We start from the raw sequence: 21,506 nt of genomic DNA on the forward strand, positions 1-21,506 counted from the left end.
GATTGTAGAAAAACTTTCGAATTTATGTCACGGAAATATACAATCTAGCTTAAATGAACCAAGTTTGTGTGTTTGTTGATTAGAATTGGTAGTTTCGCTAATTATTAATGTTGTCAATATGCTAAATCCCAAGAGCTTGTTTAGGGTTGTTTAATTGGCAAGAGTAGTAGTCACGGAGCTTGTTGTGGTTATTGAAATAGTAAGAAAAGGCAGGTTGTCAGAACTTGTTGACAACCATAACCAGTTTATTTATGAATAATTGATTTTACTTTTGCATCGATGATCAGTTAAATAAACCAAAGTGGAAATTAGACCTTTGACTAGAGTATTGCCTTTTTCTGGTTTAGTTTTATTTAATTTTGTGCTATTGTCTTTATTTTTATTAAAGTGAGCTATTTAGTTAATTTCTCATAATCCCACTTTTTATTTGTTGTCTTCACAAAGAAATAAATCACTCAATCCCTATGGATATGACCCTACTCATTGCTACACTCAAATTCATATTTTTAGAGTAGGAATTTTATTTTTGCTAGTTTGACAACCCAACAATCATCGAAATCGAAGCTGTTGAAATTGTAGTAAATAGACCTCCACCTTGTGGACAGAATTGATGTGGCGACTGCAAACTTTGTGGGAAGGAAAGAGAGTATGTGACAAATGATATAGTCTAGTAATTTGCGGAGTCTGTCACCATAATCATCATCTGGGCTTCCTCCTCTTTTCGAATACTTTACGTTTTTCGCCATGAAGGCAACAAGGTACTGGAAGATTTGAGGAATTAGGGTTTATAAACTTGATGTGGTTGACAAGAGTTTTTTTTTTTTTTTTTTTTTTTTTTTGCAAGGGTTAATTACATTTACCTGCTTCAGATCTGCCAACCTTGAGTTTTGGCAAAATAACATTTAACCCCATTTAACATTTAACCCCATCCAATTTCTATTAAATTAAAGAGGTATTAATTAATCTATAAATTAATAACTTATTACTTTATCGAGTGTACTTATAATTCAAAGAAGCACTCATTTAATCAATTAAAGTTTTAGTTTATAAATATTATGAATTATTCTATTAATAAAAGGAGGCTAAAAGTCTAAGGAATATAAACCAATCTATATTTATTTGATTTTTAGTATAATTTAATTCTATTATTGTCTTCAATGTATATAGGTAATTGATATTATTTTTCTATTATGAAGCAGCAAAAAACAGTTAGAAATATTAAATGATAGACACCACTTCTATTTCATTCAATGCATACAATGACTCATATTAACATTATGTATACAGATGGCAAGAAAGTCATTCTTATAATAAATACTAGAGGGAAGTCCCACGCGAAGCGTGGGGATTGATACCTGTGATGTGGTTAAATAACTTAATAGTGTTTGATAACTTGATATCAAGTGCAACACACTTATATATTCCTTAAGCTTTCTATTGTCATAATTAGCATTACATTTTTCTGGTGCTTGGTTAGATTCTTTTATTGAGCAATAACGGCACGGTTCCCTATTTTCCTTTTCAATGTCTAATACAAATGGAAACTCATGGTGTTATCATATGTATCATTTTCCCCTAAGTTTAATCTTTCAAACAAAATTAGGTTGTTCAATCAGGAACACTCACCATTGTTTTGTTTTGTAGTTTTAACAAAATGAACATGAATTTTTAATGCTTTACGCTTATTTTCTGTTGTTCCAATCGTACTTTATCTTTTTCTTCTACCGATAACAATACATATCTTTTTCTTGCCTTTTGATTCCCAAATTACTTTTTAGCATTAAGTTTCAATATTGTTTGTTTGATCCATCCTAAATTTCAACCCACAAGCCCTAAACTTAAACATAGAAAAATTATATATAGCATTTGTTTGTTTGACTACTACAACTAAGAACCATTATTTCGATCAATACATGCATCTACAAATAATTAGAGAGGAAATTAATTTTCCTCATTACAAACACTAACTTGTATCAAACAATTATCAGGTCTACGAAATTCAATACAAAAATAACAAGGCATGTAAATATAGCTATTTATCTATTCAAATGGCAATTTCTATCCGCACACAACAACTCAGTCACTTAACTATTGAACCAATAAAGTGCATCAACTACAAGATAATTTTCAAAGTGGAACAATCATTCACACACTTGTTCATTTAAGCATATGATTCAAATGGATCAAGTATAATTGTAATCATATTTAATCAATAAATGACATGCATCAAGTGGGAATATAGAGTTACCTTGTACCTTCAGTAGTAAAGTGCAATCTAAGAGCAAAAATCTCTCCACACTTCGTCCGCTTGCAATAGCAAGCACAAAGGCTTATTCAGGATTTTGTAGAATGGAAGCTATGCAACTCATAGACCAGAAATCAAGAGCAAAATTGAGCATACCTCTACAAACCCAACTTTGGTATTGTGCAACCTTCTTAATCCACAATTTTGTACCTTAACAATAGCCATTATTGTAACCTACGTTACAAATTGATGAGCAAATGTTGAAGAAAATGGGAGGTCCTACGTTACTCTTGTAACATTCATTCCAAATGATTCTTTACCTCTCACACTTTAATGCCTCGTCAATGTGCTACAATTACTAATTCAAATAAGTACCATTTGTTGCAAGAGTTGAATTAATGGTTCTTGAGCTTGAATGATGAAGAAGACGAAACTTTCTACAGTTACAATTCAGGCATTCATTTTTAGCCTTACTGCACCAATATTATCTTAAATGCATTTAATTTGCATAATCAATTCAGCTAAACATACTTGAGGGGAGTTAATTTCGCTTTTCTACCCACTTTGCTAAATCAATGGCAAAGTAGCCAAACCATTAGCCACTAAAGGGCACAATAGGTAAATCATGCAAAATTAGGCAACAGAAACTTGTGCATTTTGCTTAATCAATACTGTTATATTTTTACCATTACCAAAACACCCCTACAAATGTTAGATGAAAATCACCCAAGAGTCATACAACAACTCCTTTTTATATATATATAGGAAACATGAAGTTTTCTTACATATCTCATTGTTAAATTATCGCTTCCTTTTTAAAAAAGATGTTCATAAATCAACAACTCATATTTTAGGAAAATATTGTATTGAATTTTGGTAAATTATTAATTTATGATATGAATGGAACCAAAGATTATGTAAGGTTTTTGAAAAAAAAAATTATTATCTTATTATTTTTATTGAAATTATTAATTTAGCTTGTTAGCCCAAGTCAAGATTGAGAAAGTTATCGTTTAATAGAGTTTATTAATTTATCGAATATTAATATATAAAGGTTACACTGTATCCACATTCTTAATTTAACATAGAAAAAAAAAAACAAAAGATCCAAAGAAAGCTAGCCAAAATTGATCTGTAAAAAAAGTTGTGTGAAGTAGCTGTGCAAATTGCACAACCATTTCCAGAATAAGCACCCTCAATACACGGGCTAAGGTCGCGTATTATGCCCACGTATTGCTTTCCCTGCATTTTGTTTGTCTTTTTTTGCTCCAGTTAAAACAAGAAGGCAAAAACAAAAGTCCTTGCATATTTAGATCATTTTTGCACCCAAAAATCTACATTTGTTGGTCTAGTCATCTCCAAATCATCATCGAATTGAGTCTAATATTATTGCATGCATGAATCCTCTGTGATTCGAAATGATCATTAATCTTCAAAGTCTGACAAATGCAACAAATTTTGCACATTAAATTGCTCAAATGCAAGTTTTGGCTAAAAAATGAAACTTGTAAAAATAGAGGCATAAAGAACAAGTTTCATCCTTAAAATCCCTGAAATCAGACCAAAAGTAAACATATAAACATACTTAAAATATGCAAAATAAACAAATATCACTTGTTTTCCTTCAAAATTTCCCATTTACTTTGGAGAATTGGAGTTGTCTTTCCTTCAAACTTTCTTGGTGTTTCATGTTGAATTGTCATGTTGATGTTGGCATTTGTTTGACAAGCATTTGTTTATGAATTGTTCATGTTTGTGAATTGGCCTGCAAATTGTTCATCACAGGATTCTGGATTTTGGCATTTTGTTTGTTTACTTGTAAACTAGCCTATTCATGTTGATCACAAGATTCTCAAGCTTGAGCTTGACATCAACTTTGACGAGTAGATCTCAAATTTGGTCCTCAACTCATTAATGTTATCGAGGGAGCTCAAGCCTAACTCAAAATATGCGCGAGTCGGGTTCGAACTTCAAGTAATCAAATTCGAATCCACTTGAATAATAACACTATTACTGAATATTGACTACTTGGAGACTTTGTTTACTATTTTGATTTGTACTGGATTTTAGCGTAGCAGTAAAGCCAAATGTATAGGTCAATAAAATTTGTTTCCCTTAAATAGAAAGTGGTTAGCGATCAACGACTGTCTAATTTTTATAGCTCTCCTGCCAATTAAGCATAAAGTACGGTCAATGTAGGAAAAGGAGAATAGATCCTTGAGTCTTGTTAGATATATTTTTTATGATAAAAAAACAAATTTTATTAACAAGTAAAATTATGTCACTATCCTAATGACAGGTTAAACATACACTAGAAATTACAGATCTGTAATTTAATAGATACAATAGATCCAAAAATTTATGAACGGATCTGAAAAATACAAGAATTTTCAAAATTGTCTTCTAACAAATTAATTTCTACAGCTCTCTTCGATGTATGTTACAATCACCAAATCTACTAATCAACGATTTTAAACTCCAATAATAATGATAAGATCTATGAAATAGATCCAAGGTCCAAAATGATTTCAGATCTAGCAACTAGATTTGAAATAAATTCAAATCTAATAACAAAAAAAAAAGAAAAAACACAAAAATCTCCATAGCAATCCCTAAGGGTCCATTTGGTTCATGGGGATGATACAAGATTAGATTAATTATCTTGTATCATCCCATATTTGGTTGCATTTTACATATAGGACGACACATTTCAATTAATTGAATTAATCCCCTATTCATGGGATAAAATAATTCCATGGGGGAGGTGGTATTAGTTATCTTGGAATGATTAAGAAATGGGATAATAAAATTTTAAACTAATTTATTCTTACAAATAATATAAATTTATACTCTCATAATTATAAAACCTTATCTTCACATGATAATATAACATGAAAGGACTAATTTGCCCTTACCCATTAATTTAAAGTTTTTTGACTAATTTGCCCCTACTACTAACATAACAATATTTGGACTTAATTTTCTCTTGTGAATGACACAAATTCATACTGAACATTATACAATATTCTGTCACATAATAATATGATAATTAACAAACTAATTTGCCCCTACTAATTATATTAAAATTTTTAACTATTTTGTCCCTCTTCATTATTTTAAATTTTTTTGACAAATTTACCCCTATTAATTAATTTAAATTTTTAGGTAATTTACCCCTACTTATATCATAATAAAAGGCCCACATTACCCTTGGACTAATTTGCCCTTACTAGCCTTATTTTCTCAACCAAATTCTATATAAATACATAACCTTATCAATTAGGCTTTGTGATTGAGGGTTTCAATTAGCCCAAGCCAGCCCAAAGAAAAATCTTCTATATTGACTTGAGTTTGGCTCATTTAAAACTCTTAAATGGGTTGGATTTTATTCAATTAACCCTATTTTAGCCAAAATTTGGCCCATTATTTAATTGCATTTCAAATTTAGTTTCAAAAACTATGTTAAAACCTATTTTTAAGGGCCTGAATAGGCTAAGTTTGACTGAATGAAAATTTTTATATATCAAATCCCTTGATTTACTTTATCATTCTAAAGTTTCAAATTACTTTATTTTAATAAAATTTATAAATTATTTTATTAAAATGATCCTACAAATTAAGGGGTATTTTGATAATTAAAATAGTAATCCTATCTCATCTAATCTCCAACCAAACACATGATAGGATTATTTTCTAATATATCCTACCCAACCTAAACCAATCAAACACTAGTAACTTGAATTATTAATCCTAGGAGGACTCAACCTAGGATTAAGAATCCGAGAATGAGTCATTCTATCTCATCCAGCCTGTGAACCAAACGAACCCTAAGAGAACAAAAAATTCTTACTAGGAATTTTTAGGAAAAATAGAAAACTCTAATTAAGAAAACTTAGGAGGTACTTTACGGGAAAAATAAAATAAAATGAAATTCATGAGAGAGAGAGAGAGAGAGAGAGAGAGAGAGAGAGAGAGAGAGAGACTATGGTGTGGTTTTCCTGTCTAAGGGGAGTCTTTTGAAAATACGAGGAGTAGAGAGAAGTTAGAGAAGAGAAAAGGTAGAGAGAAAAGGAAGAAAGGCATTTTGGGTTTTGTTAGATATGTTGTTAGAATTATGTTGACAATCACCTTTTAAACAATCAATGGAGATTAACTAATTGTAGGGGCTGTTTTAAAAAATTAATTAATTGCTCAAAAATAAAAGGGTAGAGGGTTTTTTGTTAAAGAAATGTTAATTAAGATACTTTTGTGGTAACTATGGCAAAAACTTAGGGCTAAATATACAATATAGCAAAAATCTAAAGGTAAAATTGTAAAAGAAAAAATCCGCCAATAATTCCAGCTAGAAAGTGTCTTAACTCTTTCCTCTCCTCAAGTTGAACTTTTGTAATTTGACAGAAAATATATCAAAACCCACATACATATATATCTAAAATCAATAAATACAATATATCTATAAAATTAATACAAATAAAAATAATATTAATGCTCCTACGTATCATCTGGATCATTGCAGAGTATACAAACTGAGAGCTGATGACAATAATAATAAAGAAATTACACGTGTGAAACTAAATCCTAGACAAAAAAAATCTCAAATTTTACACCAAAAAAAAAAAAACTCTCACTAAAACAACCTAAGAAAGAAGAAACTTTCAAGATTTTAAGAGAGAAGAATCTCTCATTGGGAAAGCATAGGAGTGGAAACTTTACATTTGTAATTTTGTACGGCAGTTGATTTCTAAAACCCCTCCAAAGCTCTAGTGCAATTGAAATTCGAGAATTCCACTTGAATAATCAACAGGGTATGCTTCAAATCTTACTCAATACCTGAAGCTCCTTGAATTATCAAACCAATTTACTTCGTGTCTCTGCATTGGTGAGTTTTAGTGCACCCCTTTTAGTCATTTTTGTTTCTTCACCCCAAGTTGTTCTGCATTTGCTTCAGTTCGACAATCTCCAATTCAATTTGGTGATTCCTTTGATTGTGTTTTACATTATTCGATTCGCTTATGTAATACGGTTTTTTGCTCTTACATTTATTGGTCAATTGGTATATGTTGTGGCATGTATTGTAATTGCAATATTAACTTCTGTTTCTTCGGTCTAACTTTCATCGCTTGAATTCTGTTGTTGTTGGTTCTTGCTTCATTTGGGCTTGTTATTCTTGAGTTCTGTTGTTGTTTTGTGGATGTATTATTGACAATTTAAAAGGTTCTTTTTTTTATGATTTTGTCCATCAGTCTGATCTGACATTCTGTGCTCGTTCCTATGTTGTTTCTAACGTTCTCCGTTTCTTAACTGTCTGGTAATTGGCCATTTATTCGGTTGGTTGGTATATATACCTATATATGCAGAATGAGGATACACACACACACATATATAAATACTAGGGAGGGACAGCCCGCGCGAACGCGCGGGAATTTGGTGCTTGTGATTCAAGATAATTAATAATTATTGTTTAATATTTTGTAGTATAGGAACTGAAATATGATGATTTTATCATGTAATTTTAATAGAAAAATCATAAGTTACATAGTGAGTCAATAAAAATAATGTGCAATAAGACATCCTTATCGTTATACTATATAAGAATCCGTTGTGATCAAAGGTTATGTTTGAATTTCAACTGCAAAGATAAGGATAGTTTGAAAATGTAAGAATGTTTGAAGTGCAATTGAAATGTATCCAAAAGTCTCTTCTAAAACTTATCCAAGATGATAAAACATTTTAAAGTATCAATTGGACCCTTCATCTCTCGAATCTATATATGTTCGTGAAAGATCCTTCAAGCAATGCTTCTGATTTCTCCCTCGACTTAAGCTCATCTTGAATTATCAAGTCATGTTTATCCATCAATCACTTTGCGTCCAATCTAATCTAAAATAATTTTATTGTTTACTAACTATTTATATAATTTGGTGGGTATAATACGACTTAATTACATGTTTCTTACAGAGATAATAATGCCCAAAAATGATAGATAGATAAGAAACTTAAGTGGTTTTTTTCAAAGTTTTGTAGAAACTATTCAGATTTGGTGTTTTTTGCTAGGGGCATTTCTTTATAATCTCATAAATAAGTTTAAATCTGCATAATTGTTAAAGATCTGAATTGAAACTATCTTGATTATAAAAAATTGGTGCAAATAATATTTTCTAAATTTGAAATTGTAGAAAATGGTAAGTAAAATCAGAAGAAATTCCTCATATGAATTTGAATTGCAAACTATAGGTAGAAACTGCTTAATGATATTTTCCAATGTTTAGTTGTATAAGTATCCAATATAACATCTCTATTTAATTGACTCGTTTGAACTATAGATAATAGTTGCTTCAGTTAAATCAAGAAACATTATTTATCATTGTACAACATACAATTATGAGTAAATAAATTAATACAATGCAATCAAAATGGTGCTATAGTTAAAGCATTTAGGGTCTGTTTGGTTGGAAGTAAAATGTTTTCCTTGGGAAAATATTTTCCGTGGAAGTAATTTTCCATGAAAATCATTTCCCTTTCATCATTTTCAGGTGTTTGGTTAACTTATTGAAAATATTTTCTTACTTCATTTTTCTGGTGTTTGTTTAACTTTTGAAATATTTTCACTTTTATCTCTATCTTACTTTCTACACATTATAACTACATACTTCTTCCCATGCAAAATAAGAAAATTTATCTCATTATTTAACTTTAAAAAACCTTGGAGAAATATATATATGAATAAAAAATATCTCCTTAAGCAATAAACAAATTGCTGGCCATTTAGTGTCAAATATCAATCACATGCAATGCTTATTGTGACATATATCTTGCACTCTCACTGCTGAGAGTTTCTCTAGAAAAGAATGTCCCTATTATACATAATTAATTACTAGCATAGGATGAGTAGGATGTGATTTTTTTTTTTATTTTGAATATACTAGGGGGAGGGTTGGGTTGGGTGGTACGGGGAGGGAGTGTAAGGAAGAGGTCTTGGGTCCTCCTGTTTACACTAAAAAAAAAAAAGAACATACTACAAGATATTTTCAGTAAGTTTGGAACATACTACAGGCAAGATGCATGCATTTCGGAAAACAACTTCAGGAAGTTGGGAAGGGAAGTTGTTTTCCATAAGATGAGTGAAAATATTTTACATAGGAAAATGTTTTCAGTAACTTTTGTGCAACCAAACACGGGAAATTAGGAAAATATTTTCCTGGAAAATATTTTCACCCGAAACAAACGGACCCTTAAACTCATCAAATTTCACTACAAATTCTTTTACATAGCATAAAAAAGTAAATTTTTTGTATTTGAAACTATATAAACAGTATAATACAAGAACAAGATCATAACATGGAAAGCAAATAGAGTACAAATGACATCTTAGTACTATGTAGCATGATTCATTTTTTTTTAGTTTCAATGAAGTACAAAATTCTAAGTTAATAAATTTTACAATCATAACATTCCCAATTAAAATAAAGACAAGCTGAATTCCAAATCATATAACATGAAAAAATAACTACTTAAACCATAACTGCTAGAATGTATTCAACAGATCCCTGGAGTCAAGAATAATAGGAGAAAGTTTATGAAAAATAAGGTTATTTGACTTAAATAAAGAGATAATACCTTGGCTAAGGAGGAAAAGATGATAAAATTGCTTTTCTGATTATTTTAAAAAGTGACAACATTATCTCAAATTGTACTTTGACCAAAGATAGAATCTTGGGAATCTACTAAGAAAAACAATACAATTAGTCAGTTTTTGGAATTAGAAATATCAAAAGGTAAACTATATGGAGTTCTTGAATAAACCAATCATCAGAAAAAAAAAAACTACAATCGAAGAAAACAAACCTAAAAAAAACTACAATCGAAGAAGACAAACCCAAAGAACTCACTTCAATTTAAAAGAAAAGCTATGCATTCCACCAAATATTTAATAGCCATAATAAAATCAAAGAGGTGAAACCGAAAAAGAAGAAAGGGTATCGACTAAACATGGGGACATAAATATGATAATGATTGTTCAGATAATAACTAAGTTAATTAATTTTAATTAAAATCAAATTATGTAAACATCCAATTAATTCCTTAACGGATGAGAAAGGTTTCAGGAAATTGGAAGGCTTGGATGTTAATATAATAAATGATTAAAAGGACTTTTATGTAATTCTATCAAAATACAAGATTTATTCAGTTGTATTTGATACTCAACTTGGCACCAAGCATTATAATATACCAAACCTATCCCTAACCTTAAATGTCTGAAAAGTTATATAAGTAATTATAGTGAAATTAAAGCTATAATGACTCGTATTCAATGTTCCAATTACTTTTCAAACACTCTCACATTCCCCAAATAGGCTCACCCTTGCGGTTGAAATCTAGTTTTAAACTCGTTCTTGTATAGTATAAGGATATATATGCAGAATGAGGATGATCTTCGCATGATATTATTTGACTTGTAGAGGTTCTTCTTCTCTCATCTTGTTAGGCAATGTGGTCTCTAAGAAAGGAATGTATCTTTCAGGATCGTAGGACATGCTTTTCTTGCTGTAGAAACTCGTTGTGAAGAGAAGTCCACGCAATGACGGAGCCAGGGGGGCTGACGGGGGCCATAAGTTTTGAAATTTTTAATGCATAGTACGTAAATATATGTATAAGACAAAGTTGGCCCTCCCCAATTTTTTACAATTTTAATTTATATTATGAGAGTTTATATGTGTGTGTGTGTGTGTGTGTGAATTAGCCACCTTTGATTTAATTTTTTCTTCAAAAAAAGTTATTTATTTTTTATTGTGCTAATTATTTAACATTCAAAAAATTAAACATATAATTTGATGATCCATAGTAAATTGACCCACTATGATAAAAGACTCAATTCATAATTATGAATGGGCTAAAATAAAAATAATTACTTTATTGGTCCATATACAAATATACAACTTAGCCTAATTGATAAAAAAATTTTAAAATTAGTGATTTATCCTCTTGTTGACACATATACAAATATACAAATAATTACTTGAAGGCTTAGTGAAGATAAGAAATTGAGTGATCTATTCTGTTGTTGACAAATTACTATATTTGTTTTCACTCTTCATGTATCAACTACAACTATATAACGGGCATTTTCAATTATAAATATAATCAAAACAAAGCTCCACAACAAAATAAAAGATAATTTCTTGAATGATTGTCTAACAATATACATAAAAAAAAAGGAAGTTGTTCAAAAATTTAGCACTAATTCAATTATAAATGAATTTAGTTCTATGAAATAATATAAAGCTTGGTTTGCTTTTAAGAAAAGAGGTTGAAATTTCAAGGTATGCTAACATAACTTTTATCTTTTTTTAATTAAAATTAGTTATATTTATATTGCATAGTTATATTTTTGTTTTTGTGCAAGTGACGTATTGGATCATCTTCTCATAATGTACAATTTGGATAGTTTGTGATGTTATAAGATATTTAATCAAAGGTTATTTCTTGTCCTAATTTTTATTATGACTATGCTGCATATTTATGAAATAGACATACCTTTATAATTAAATTTAATATTTGATATTTTAAGATGTCATATATTTAAATCGATGGAAATTATTTTGAATATAACATATCAAGATAATTTTGCTCAAAAAAATTTTGGCCCCCCTCCCAACGAAAAAGTCTTGGCTTCGTTCTATAGTCTATAGAATGGATGTTTTCAATTATGAAGATAATCAAAACAAAACTCCAAAACAAGATAAATGATAATTTCTTGAATGATTGCCTAACAATGTACATAAAAAAAGGAAGTTGTTCGAAAATTTAGCATTGATTCAATTATAGATGAATTTAGTTTTATGAAAAAACGTAAAGCTTAATTTATGATTAATAATAGAGGATGAAATTTTAAGGTATGTTAACATAACTTTTATCTCTTTTTAATTAAAAATAGTTATATTTATATTGCATAGTTATATTAGGTTCCCACTGCACGTTCTGTGGGAAGAAATGATAAAATGTGACAAAGTATAGCAGCCGGTAAAGCACTTTGTCTGTTTTCTATGTTAGCTACAAAAAGTTTGCACTTTTCATCTGCCGTGGACTCAGTGATGGAGCCAGGATTTTTTGCTTGAGGGGGCCAAAATTTTTTCGAATAAAATTATTTTAATATGTTATGTTTAAAATAATTTTCATCTATTTAAATATATGGCATCTTAAAATATCAAATATTAACTTTAATTATAAAGGTATGTCTATTTTATAAATTTGTAGCATAGTCATAACTAAAATTAAGACAAGAAATAACCTTTGATTAAATATCTTATAACATTACAAACCACCTAAATTGCACATTATGAGAAGATACTGCAATATGTTACTTGTGCAAAAACAATGGTTTTATCCACCAGATGGAAAAACACCTACACAGGTTGGTGCCTATAATTGGTATAGATGACTCATTGCATCCTGAAATTCAAGAAGGAGACAGCACTGAAATGGTCTATGATGGATTTATACGATTTACTGATTGGTTGATGTTGTTGCGGAATGGCAATGACATAATCAAGTTTTCTCTTTAAGGGCCGAAAATATGCATATGATAATTCATTAATTAATGATTGGATTTGTGCTGCACTGTGCTGTAAGGTTCAGGAACTTGATCTTGATGCATTTTATGATTACAATAATTTATCTCATCTTACAAGCTAAATTTTTTATAGGAAGAAATATCTCGAGAAAATCCACCAAAGAGTTCAATATGTAAGTCAGGAATCCAATCTGACTCAAAAACTTAAGTCATTAGATCTTGGATCCTTTCTTACATATTAACTACTTTTTTTTCATCTTTCGGACCAATGTAGAACATAACCCTTTACTCATGAACCTAACAATTTTCACTCTCAAGAGGCTCGTAAATTTGAAGCTTCGTGGCTCTGTCATAAATGCCCAAGAGTTAGTTTCTTTACCAAATCTCAGAACCCTGCGCTTGATGTGGGTGGTATTCCCTGGTGGTGATAATGCCATATCAAAGATTTTCAGGGGCTGTACATCACTTGTCGGTTTGCTTTTTGGTGATTGCTTGCCGGAAGAAATTCAAGTTCTTGATCTTTCCATCACTTCCCTCAGCAGATTGACACTGATTTATTCTGGCGTCAACAAAATTCTCATTGATAGCCCAAATCTTGAATATTTGAGGATAGGTACTAATGATACTTATTTATATGTGCTGAAAAACTTGGAGTCGTTAGACAGGGCAAAGGTGTATGTTGAATCTATGCGAAGCTTCTCTCCGATAATTGATGGATTGTACAGTGTTAAGTTTCTAGATCTGACTGCACAATCCTTTAAGGTAACTATTATAAAGTTCAAGACTCCTTGTCACGATATGCAATCCCTTTGCTTATGGTGTGAGACTGATAAAGATGATCCTTGTGGCATTGTGTCGGATTTGTTTGAGATTAAACCTTTTTGTTTGGCTCAGAAGTCAAGGAAAGTAGAAATTGTTGATTTCTCTGGCTCTGAACTTCAGTTCACTGTGGTGGATTATCTGCTGCAGCACGGAGTTTTACAAGAATTAATGAATTTTAGGTCTTCAGACAGTAAAGAGTCTACTCAAGACTGGCCATTGTCCAGATTGAGGAGCTTAGTAACGTTTCCAAGATGCTCAAAGACCTGGCAAGATTGATCTTGTTGAGCGAAAACCTATTTGAACAATGTACAAGAATTGAAGGATCGAGGAAGCAAAGGTACCTTGTTCAGTTTGGTGAATGGCTTGTGCAAATTGCAACCATGTTATTTGGTCTTCCAATATAATGGATTTGATGCTTAATAAATAAATTTGGTTTTACAGATTAGTGATTTTAACTTCGTCAATTGGTCTATAACAAATGCTCTTGTTAGATGAATGTTGCACTGCTGATGCAAATACTTTTCTACTGAGTATACTGGTTGAAATTTTACTGCTGGCAAGCAAATTGAACCAGAGTTTATTAGTTTCATGGTGCCATTATTTTAAGGATTTCTTATTAAACATTAATAAACGTGTGACCAACCCAACAATCATCCAAAGTACATTGGGGAAGGAGAAAAACATTGGTTGTCCCTTGTAAATCATTTGATAAAATTGGCAGTCCTGATCCAATACAAATTTCAATATTTGACTGCCCAAATAATTTAAGCTGAAGATTATGCCAAACAATTACTTGTGTTGCTTGATGTACATGCATTGCTGTAGCTTGAATACAAATTGATCGTGCGTGTATCAAGTATTGGAACAACAACCAAAGCCAAGTACTTGTCAAAAAATAAAATTGAATTTTATAATTCTATTCTTTTCTGCCCATAAAGCTTGCGTAACTTCTTTTTTATTTATTAACCAGACGGAAATGTCTTTAATGCCTAACATCGATTTAGATGTTGCTCAAAGAATAAAAGAAAAAACATCTGTTTATATGACTCAATTTGCTTGAATTCTACATTTCAAATTTCGTGATTCCTTTGATTCTATTTTACATGATTTGATTTGCATTTTCAAGAGGATTTTCTACTTTTAATTTGTTATTCAATTGGTACATGTTATGGTTGTAATTGCACAAAGACTTTCTGCTTCTTTGCCCTAAGTTTCATCATTTGAATTCTGCATTTGTTGACTCTTGCTTCAATTGGGCTTATTATTCTCGTGCCCTCCGTTGGTTTTTAGATGTGTTATTCCCAATTTAAAAAGGGGTTTTTTTTTATGATTTTGCTAATTCAGTTTTGTGTCCATTAATCTAATCTCACACACTGTTTCTGAGCAACAGCTGAATTAGATTGGATGCTGTATTAGCGGACGTTCAGATTTCCACTTTATATATGGATGTTGAAGTTCCAAGCTTGAGCTTTGATTGCCCACAAGTACATCTTAGAAAAGCCTCTAGCATGTTATCCAGTTGTTTTATTGACTCTTGGACCTGAAATCAGGAACCTCGCCTACCAATTTATCTTATCTAAGTGGAATAAGATGAGATTATCTATCTTAATTTACACGAGAAAGAAAAGTCATATGAGTTTTAGCCCCTAATTAGCTATGGATTGATCAATTTCTTGTTAGATTTTTTTAATTAGCACTTGCTAAGAGGGGCCTCACTCTTTTTCCTATCGTATTATAGTACTAGTTCATTTGCTACTTTCAAAGCAAATTACCAAAAGCAGTGATAAAACAAAGTTTTAGATATTTATATTAACATAGTCTTAATTGTATCACAAATATTTTTAAATAAAAGTTTCTTTTTTAGATAACAAACAATGTACCATGAACTTGATATGCTTAGCATACATACGAGGATTCAACAGTATTAGCATACATCTGAGCATTAGGGGAGGGATGAGTTGGATAATATGAGAAGAAAGAGCATAGGTGAGAGGTCTCATGTTTGAGACTTTTTACTTATACTAAAAAAAGAAAAAAAAAACAAACAGTCTTAATAAAGTTAGCAAGAAGGATTGCTCAAGCAATTTTCAATTCAATTAAGACTTATTCACGTAATTAACAATTGCCTCAATAACTTAGTGGACCTTCTCTTAAATTCTACTTTCTTTTTTCTTTTTCCTTTCCTTTTTTTCCTTGACTCTCGTTGAGCGTAGTTAGTAAATAATCTAATTATACTCGTATAATACATGTTCGTACAATACATGTTAAAAAAAACTTCCTTATTTAACGCCCCATACATAAAAAAAAAACTTTAAAATTGTACACATGTGGCATAGTCTTTGAAAATTATAGTAAATTTATCCATATTTTTTATTCCATAGCTCTCAAATATGTTTATACTGTTTTCATATGAACTTATATGTGTAATTTTTCCGAACACATATTTTTACGCCCAACTTTTAATCATACATTTGAAAAAACAATTTCATACAATATGCATACGTGTAATATCTCATATTATACCCATCATGTATTCTACTAAATACGTTGTGGAGGGAAACAAATACCAATTACCTTAATAACTTTCAAGAAATTGCAATGTCTGCTAAACCAATCTATCCAAAAAAACCATATGTGCATCAATTTTAATAGCTAAACGTAATAAATTATCTCGAATCATAATCAAAAGTCAACCTCAACAACCCTCGAATGCTAGGAAAAACAAATTCACTTTTCTCTTTTAGTTCTTCAATCTTCAATGAAGCAAGAGAAACAAGATGTTAATCAAAGTTTGGCACTAGTGGCAGGACCCCTTTCTCCAGTATTTTGCTTAATAACTTACGAATAGGGGTATATTTGCAACAAATTGAACACTAGAAGGGGTTAAGTTCTACAATTGAAAGAAGAGGGGGGCAAAGTGGCATAAATAAACAGTTTAGATCACGGGTTTCCAGATTTAAATCTGAACCATCCATTTCATCTTGAATCAATGGCGAACTTAATACTTCTTGAAAACTGTAAAGCCCTGTCTCCAGCAATTCTCTCCAGTGGTTGAACCGAACCTGGTTGAATTCTCAAAACAAATTTACCCAAAATCTCAGGTGGTAATTTTCATTGCTTCCCTTTTAACTTTTATATCTTTAGCTCAATTGTGCAGTTGGTAAATTTTTGTTTTCTTGCATTTTATATTGTTTAATTGCTGTTTTAGTAGGTTCTTTTTTCTTCCTCTGTTTCGTGACCTGTTTCGATGTTGCTAGGTATGTTGATTATGCTGTAATTGCAATAAGAACTTAAATTTGGGCTATTTTTGAGTTCCGTATTGGGCACATCTGCGAACACTTTTCACAAATTGAGGATTTTTGATATATACTTTTGTACGATAAGAGTGATAGTAGCACTCTCATAGTAGTTAAATGACGTTTTTTAGTTGAAAAGTCACAGAATCCTCTCTTTTGGTTCTTATTTTGAGTCGGAAAGAAATCATAGTGATAGTAAATACAGTGAAAAATGGGGTATTTTTATCTTTTCAGCTGACTGGAAAAGTCATGGGGATTGGAGAGTGAATTTAACAAATGTAGGAGTGCCAATGTGAATTCTTGAAAGGAACAAGGTTGTAGGCTGAAATGGTTTTGGTGAAAGGGTTCTTTTTTCTTGGTTTGGTTACTTAAGTTTGTGTCCCAAGAATCGAATTTCACACTCTGTTTATGTTCTTGATCAGTGTTGTTTGGGGTTGGTCTGTAGGATCTGTGTGTTCTACATCCGTTGAATGTGTATCTTGTATATTGGGAATTGGGATATACTTGAGTTATATTAGTGCATGAGGATGTTCAATTGACAAACTGATTATGCGTGAGGAATTTACTTGTTCGCTCATTTTGTTACACTAATTGGTTTCTGAGAAATGATTCTGTATTCTAGGCTTGTCTGATGTTCTTGCTATAAGAAGTCATTCCAAAGATTTCATGCATGGCTGCTAAAAAGTCAAAACCTCGTCAAACAGGGATCAAAGACGGGCTAAGTGCTTTACCAGATGCTATACTTTGCCACATACTATCCTTTCTACCCACAAAGAATGCTGTGGTTACTTCTCTTTTGTCCACTAGATGGAAATATCTTTACAGGTCTGTGCCTAAGATTGATCTAGACGACTACTTGCCTACGGAAGCTGCACGAAGAAAATGCTCTGAGAAAACCTCTAATGGCTTCATAAGATTTACGAATAGGTTGTTTTCTCTACGAAACAGTGCTAACATAGTCACGTTTTACCTTAGGTGCTCAAATACATATGAGTATTGGATTATTAATGATTGGATTTGTGCTGCATTGTGCCGTAATGTTCAAGAACTTGATATTCATGTCAAACATCCTGCCGGAGATCACCTTACTGGCGAAATCTTCAGACATGAAAGGTTATCAAGTTTGAAGCTTCGTGGCTTTTCTGTCAAGGTTCCAGAGCAGGTTTTCTTACCAAATCTTAAAATCCTGCATTTGGTGTATATGACATTTCTTGCTGACAATTATCACATGTCAAAGTTCTTGCTTGGCTGTCCATTGCTCGAGGATTTGAAGTTGACTGATTGCGACCTAGAAAATCTTGAAGTTCTTGATCTTTCCATTCCTTCCCTTAAAAGCTTGACATTAAGGGACAACTATGATATTGCAACAATTATTATATCTAACCCGAATCTTGAATATTTGATGCTTCACACTTCTTCAGCAGAACATGTAGTGAAAAACTTGAAGTCTCTGGCCAGTGCAGAGTTGTTGAGTGATGATTTAGAAATCTCCTCGAAGTTAATTAATGAATTGTATAACGTTAGCTTCCTGGCCATTAGCGGGAGTTGTTTTAAGGTAAATTAAACTTTAGTAATTTTTTTTTTGCATTGAGGAACTACTTTGCATTTGCATTTTCTAGTATCACATCATTTTGATGATTTATCTTTAATTGCATGAAGAAACTAGTGGCTTCTGGTTCCTTGAGTAAACTCCAGTGTTTGACTCATTTGGATCTTTCGCCATTTTCTGAAGATGAGTTCCGCATACTTCCCAGATTACTTGATGGAACACCTAATCTTGAACAGTTGACTCTTGGTATGGTAAGTAGAACAACAAACTAAAGGTTCTGGCACAGAGTTGCTATTTCAATTATGACGATCATGAAACTCAAGACTTCTTATTGTAAAATCCCATCCGTCCCTGCCCCCACTTGTAGGCTTCTATAGGTGAATTTGAGCCTCAAGGCATTGTGTCCGATTTATTTGAGGTCAAGCCTTTGTGTTTGGCTCAGAAGTTGAGGAACGTAGATATCTTTGATTTTGTTGACTCTGAAACTCAGTTCAACGTGGTAGAGTATCTGTTGCAGCATGGAGCATTACTGGAATTAATGAGTTTTCAGTTTGTAACCACTAAAACTCCAGAAAAGTGGCCATTTTCCATGTTGAGGAGATTATTAATGTTCCCAAGATGTTCAAAGGCATGCAAGATTGCTCTTGGGGAGTGAATACCTGGTTGATCAATGTGCAAGAGATGAAGGATAGGAAAAGGAAAGGCACCTGGTTCAGCTTGGCATCTGTTTTGTTTAAATTGTAAACATGTTGTGAGTAGTTATATGTATTAGATGCTTAATGGTTTTCAATTTGCAGATACAGTTGTAACTTAGTCAAGTGGTTGGTCTGTATTAAGCACTTTTCTATTTTGATGAATGCTGAACAGCTGATGTGTATGGTTTTTGCTGAGTATGCTAGCTGAAATATCAGTGCTAGAAAGCACTTTGAATAAAACATGGTTAACTTCATGTTGTTAGGGCTTTGAAGATTCATACACTGTCATTTGCTTGCTTCTACTTGTGTGGTGTCCCCCTTTGATATCTTTTTCAGATTGTACATCTGACCAACCCAACAGTCATAAAATGGGGAAAAAAATTATATTTTGTGTGTGTGTGTGTGTGTGCGTGATCGGATGGTCGGCCCTTCTGATTGATTTTAGGAAATTGGCAGTCCAGATCCCATTGAAATTTCCATGATACATATGTGTCATTTAACTTGGTGAATTTGATGTAGAAGCTTGGAGGATGTGGCAGGATATCATTCCAATACCTGACATGTCAAATTCCTCTGTAACTTTGTGCCCGTATCCACAGTAGAATTGGGTAAAAATGCATGTTTCTGGAAATTGGAGTCAAACCCGAACCACAATTGGACAGTGGTGGATTATGCCCATAAGAGAATGCTCTGCAGTCTAGAAAATCATCAGGCATAGAAGAATAACCATAAAGGATATTTAGAAGGCCAATGATATTGACACTCCAAGAAAAGCTCGAGGGATCTTTACTTGTTACTGTTCGAAATGTCATAAACAACAGTGAGTAAAGGTGGAGTCTGGAGCATTTAAGGGTGATAAGTAGACAAGGAAAGCCAAAAACCACAAAGAAAAGGAAGGTGGAGTCTGGAACAAATAGTTGTACTGTTTAAGGAGCCTAGTTTAGGATTATAAGGGTGATTAGTAGACAAAGGAAAGCCGTAAACCACAAAGAATTTGGCCTATGCGCCATCTATTCTTCTTCAACTTACTCTTCTTCTTCTTCTTCTTTTGAATCTGCGTACTCTTTTGGAAAGCAGAAATTGAACTATAGATATAGACCAGATACAAAGAACCTAGCTAAAGTCAATCATCTAAACAAATTCAAGATGAAAAGGTGGAGAAGGCAACTACTATTTTGAGGGCTATCAAGAATGCCTCAACATAAGTCTACCCATCTTGTTCTTTAAGTTCTGGTTTGCTAATATACAATTCGTTGACATTACAATACTTTTGAGATTACATGCATTATGAAATATACAAACACAGAGTATTTTGCTAAGCAAATTAAAGATTTATTTTAATCGTACAAATAATAATAGAAAAAAGTGCCTTGAAGCATGAGAGAAGAGGAAAGGGAAAGAGAAAAAAAAAGGAAAGCGCAAGCAGAAGCAGCATTTTTTTTTTTAAAAAAAAAAGGAAAAAGAGCAAGGACAACCAACAAAAAAAGTCATTAGATAGCAAAGGCATTGTTGTCAAAAGTATCATGTAATATCATGCAAGGGGTTAAAAAGAATATTCTTTTCATTAATTTCCTTGATAGATTGGGATTAAGCAAGTGATTGAATTTTGACATTATTGGAACTATTGCTTTAGCCCTTTTATCCATGAAGTGCAAACAAAAAAAAGTTGGGATAGTAGCCTGCAACTTTGGGGGGCAAAGAAAATAACACTCTAAGTTTTAAAATTTCTTTTCATGAGATAGTTATCACTTTAAAAAGTTACGTAATAAGATGTAACATGAAAAAGTGTAACAAAAGACCTCAAGCCAACTTTGGGTGGGGAAGGGGTTGGTGCGTTTAATCCGATTCAATACTATTATATATATTTTCATTTTCAACCAACCCAAAAACTTGGATCAAATTGTGAAATTGTGAACGATCATATCTTCGAAAGAAAAGCCAAGAAAAAAGAAAGGCAAAATTTCTATACTCTCCCCGCTCAAAGAAGCATCAATAATAAAAGAATGCAAAAGTACATCCAATTTATTGCAAAGGGAACTTAAGTTTGTAAATGATATGTTGTTCGATGTACCAAAATAAGAGAACAAATTACAAATGGTCAATCAAGTCAAAATGCATATTTGCACTTACAACTGCAGCTTGAATTTTAAGATTGTCCATCGTCCAATGATAGATTATCCCAAAAAAAAAAAAAAGAAAGAAAGAAAAAAGAAAAACCATTAAATTTATATACTTGAAGGAACACAAAGAATCCGTACCTACTTTAATAAGATTCAAATTGCATGATGCTAAAGTACTAGACTATGAGTAACAGAAACTAGTGAACACT

At 31.7% G+C, this 21,506-nt stretch overlaps 2 protein-coding genes across 3 annotated transcripts; both read left to right on the top strand.

The window, feature by feature from the left end:
- The first annotated feature begins 13,106 nt into the window (after positions 1 to 13,106).
- LOC113765446 (FBD-associated F-box protein At5g22730-like) lies at positions 13,107 to 13,913 on the top strand. Its single transcript, XM_027309631.1, has one exon. It carries the CDS (start codon positions 13,107 to 13,109, stop codon positions 13,911 to 13,913), a length of 807 nt encoding a protein of 268 aa, XP_027165432.1.
- A 2,740-nt stretch (positions 13,914 to 16,653) lies between these two features.
- LOC113776004 (F-box/LRR-repeat protein At4g14096-like) lies at positions 16,654 to 19,431 on the top strand. Of its 2 annotated transcripts, none has more exons than XM_027321103.1 (4): positions 16,654 to 16,741; positions 17,556 to 18,488; positions 18,593 to 18,733; positions 18,850 to 19,431. In XM_027321103.1, exons 2-4 carry the CDS (start codon positions 17,604 to 17,606, stop codon positions 19,135 to 19,137), a joined length of 1,314 nt encoding a protein of 437 aa, XP_027176904.1. In that variant the 5' UTR covers positions 16,654 to 16,741; positions 17,556 to 17,603; the 3' UTR covers positions 19,138 to 19,431. The 2 variants fall into 2 exon arrangements, with proteins under 2 accessions (XP_027176904.1, XP_027176978.1); XM_027321177.1 differs by having other exon boundaries at positions 16,654 to 16,738.
- Positions 19,432 to 21,506: the final 2,075 nt, after the last annotated feature.

This window comes from Coffea eugenioides, chromosome 1, assembly GCF_003713205.1.
Source record: "Coffea eugenioides isolate CCC68of chromosome 1, Ceug_1.0, whole genome shotgun sequence".
In the NCBI taxonomy this organism is placed as follows: Eukaryota; Viridiplantae; Streptophyta; class Magnoliopsida; order Gentianales; family Rubiaceae; genus Coffea; species Coffea eugenioides.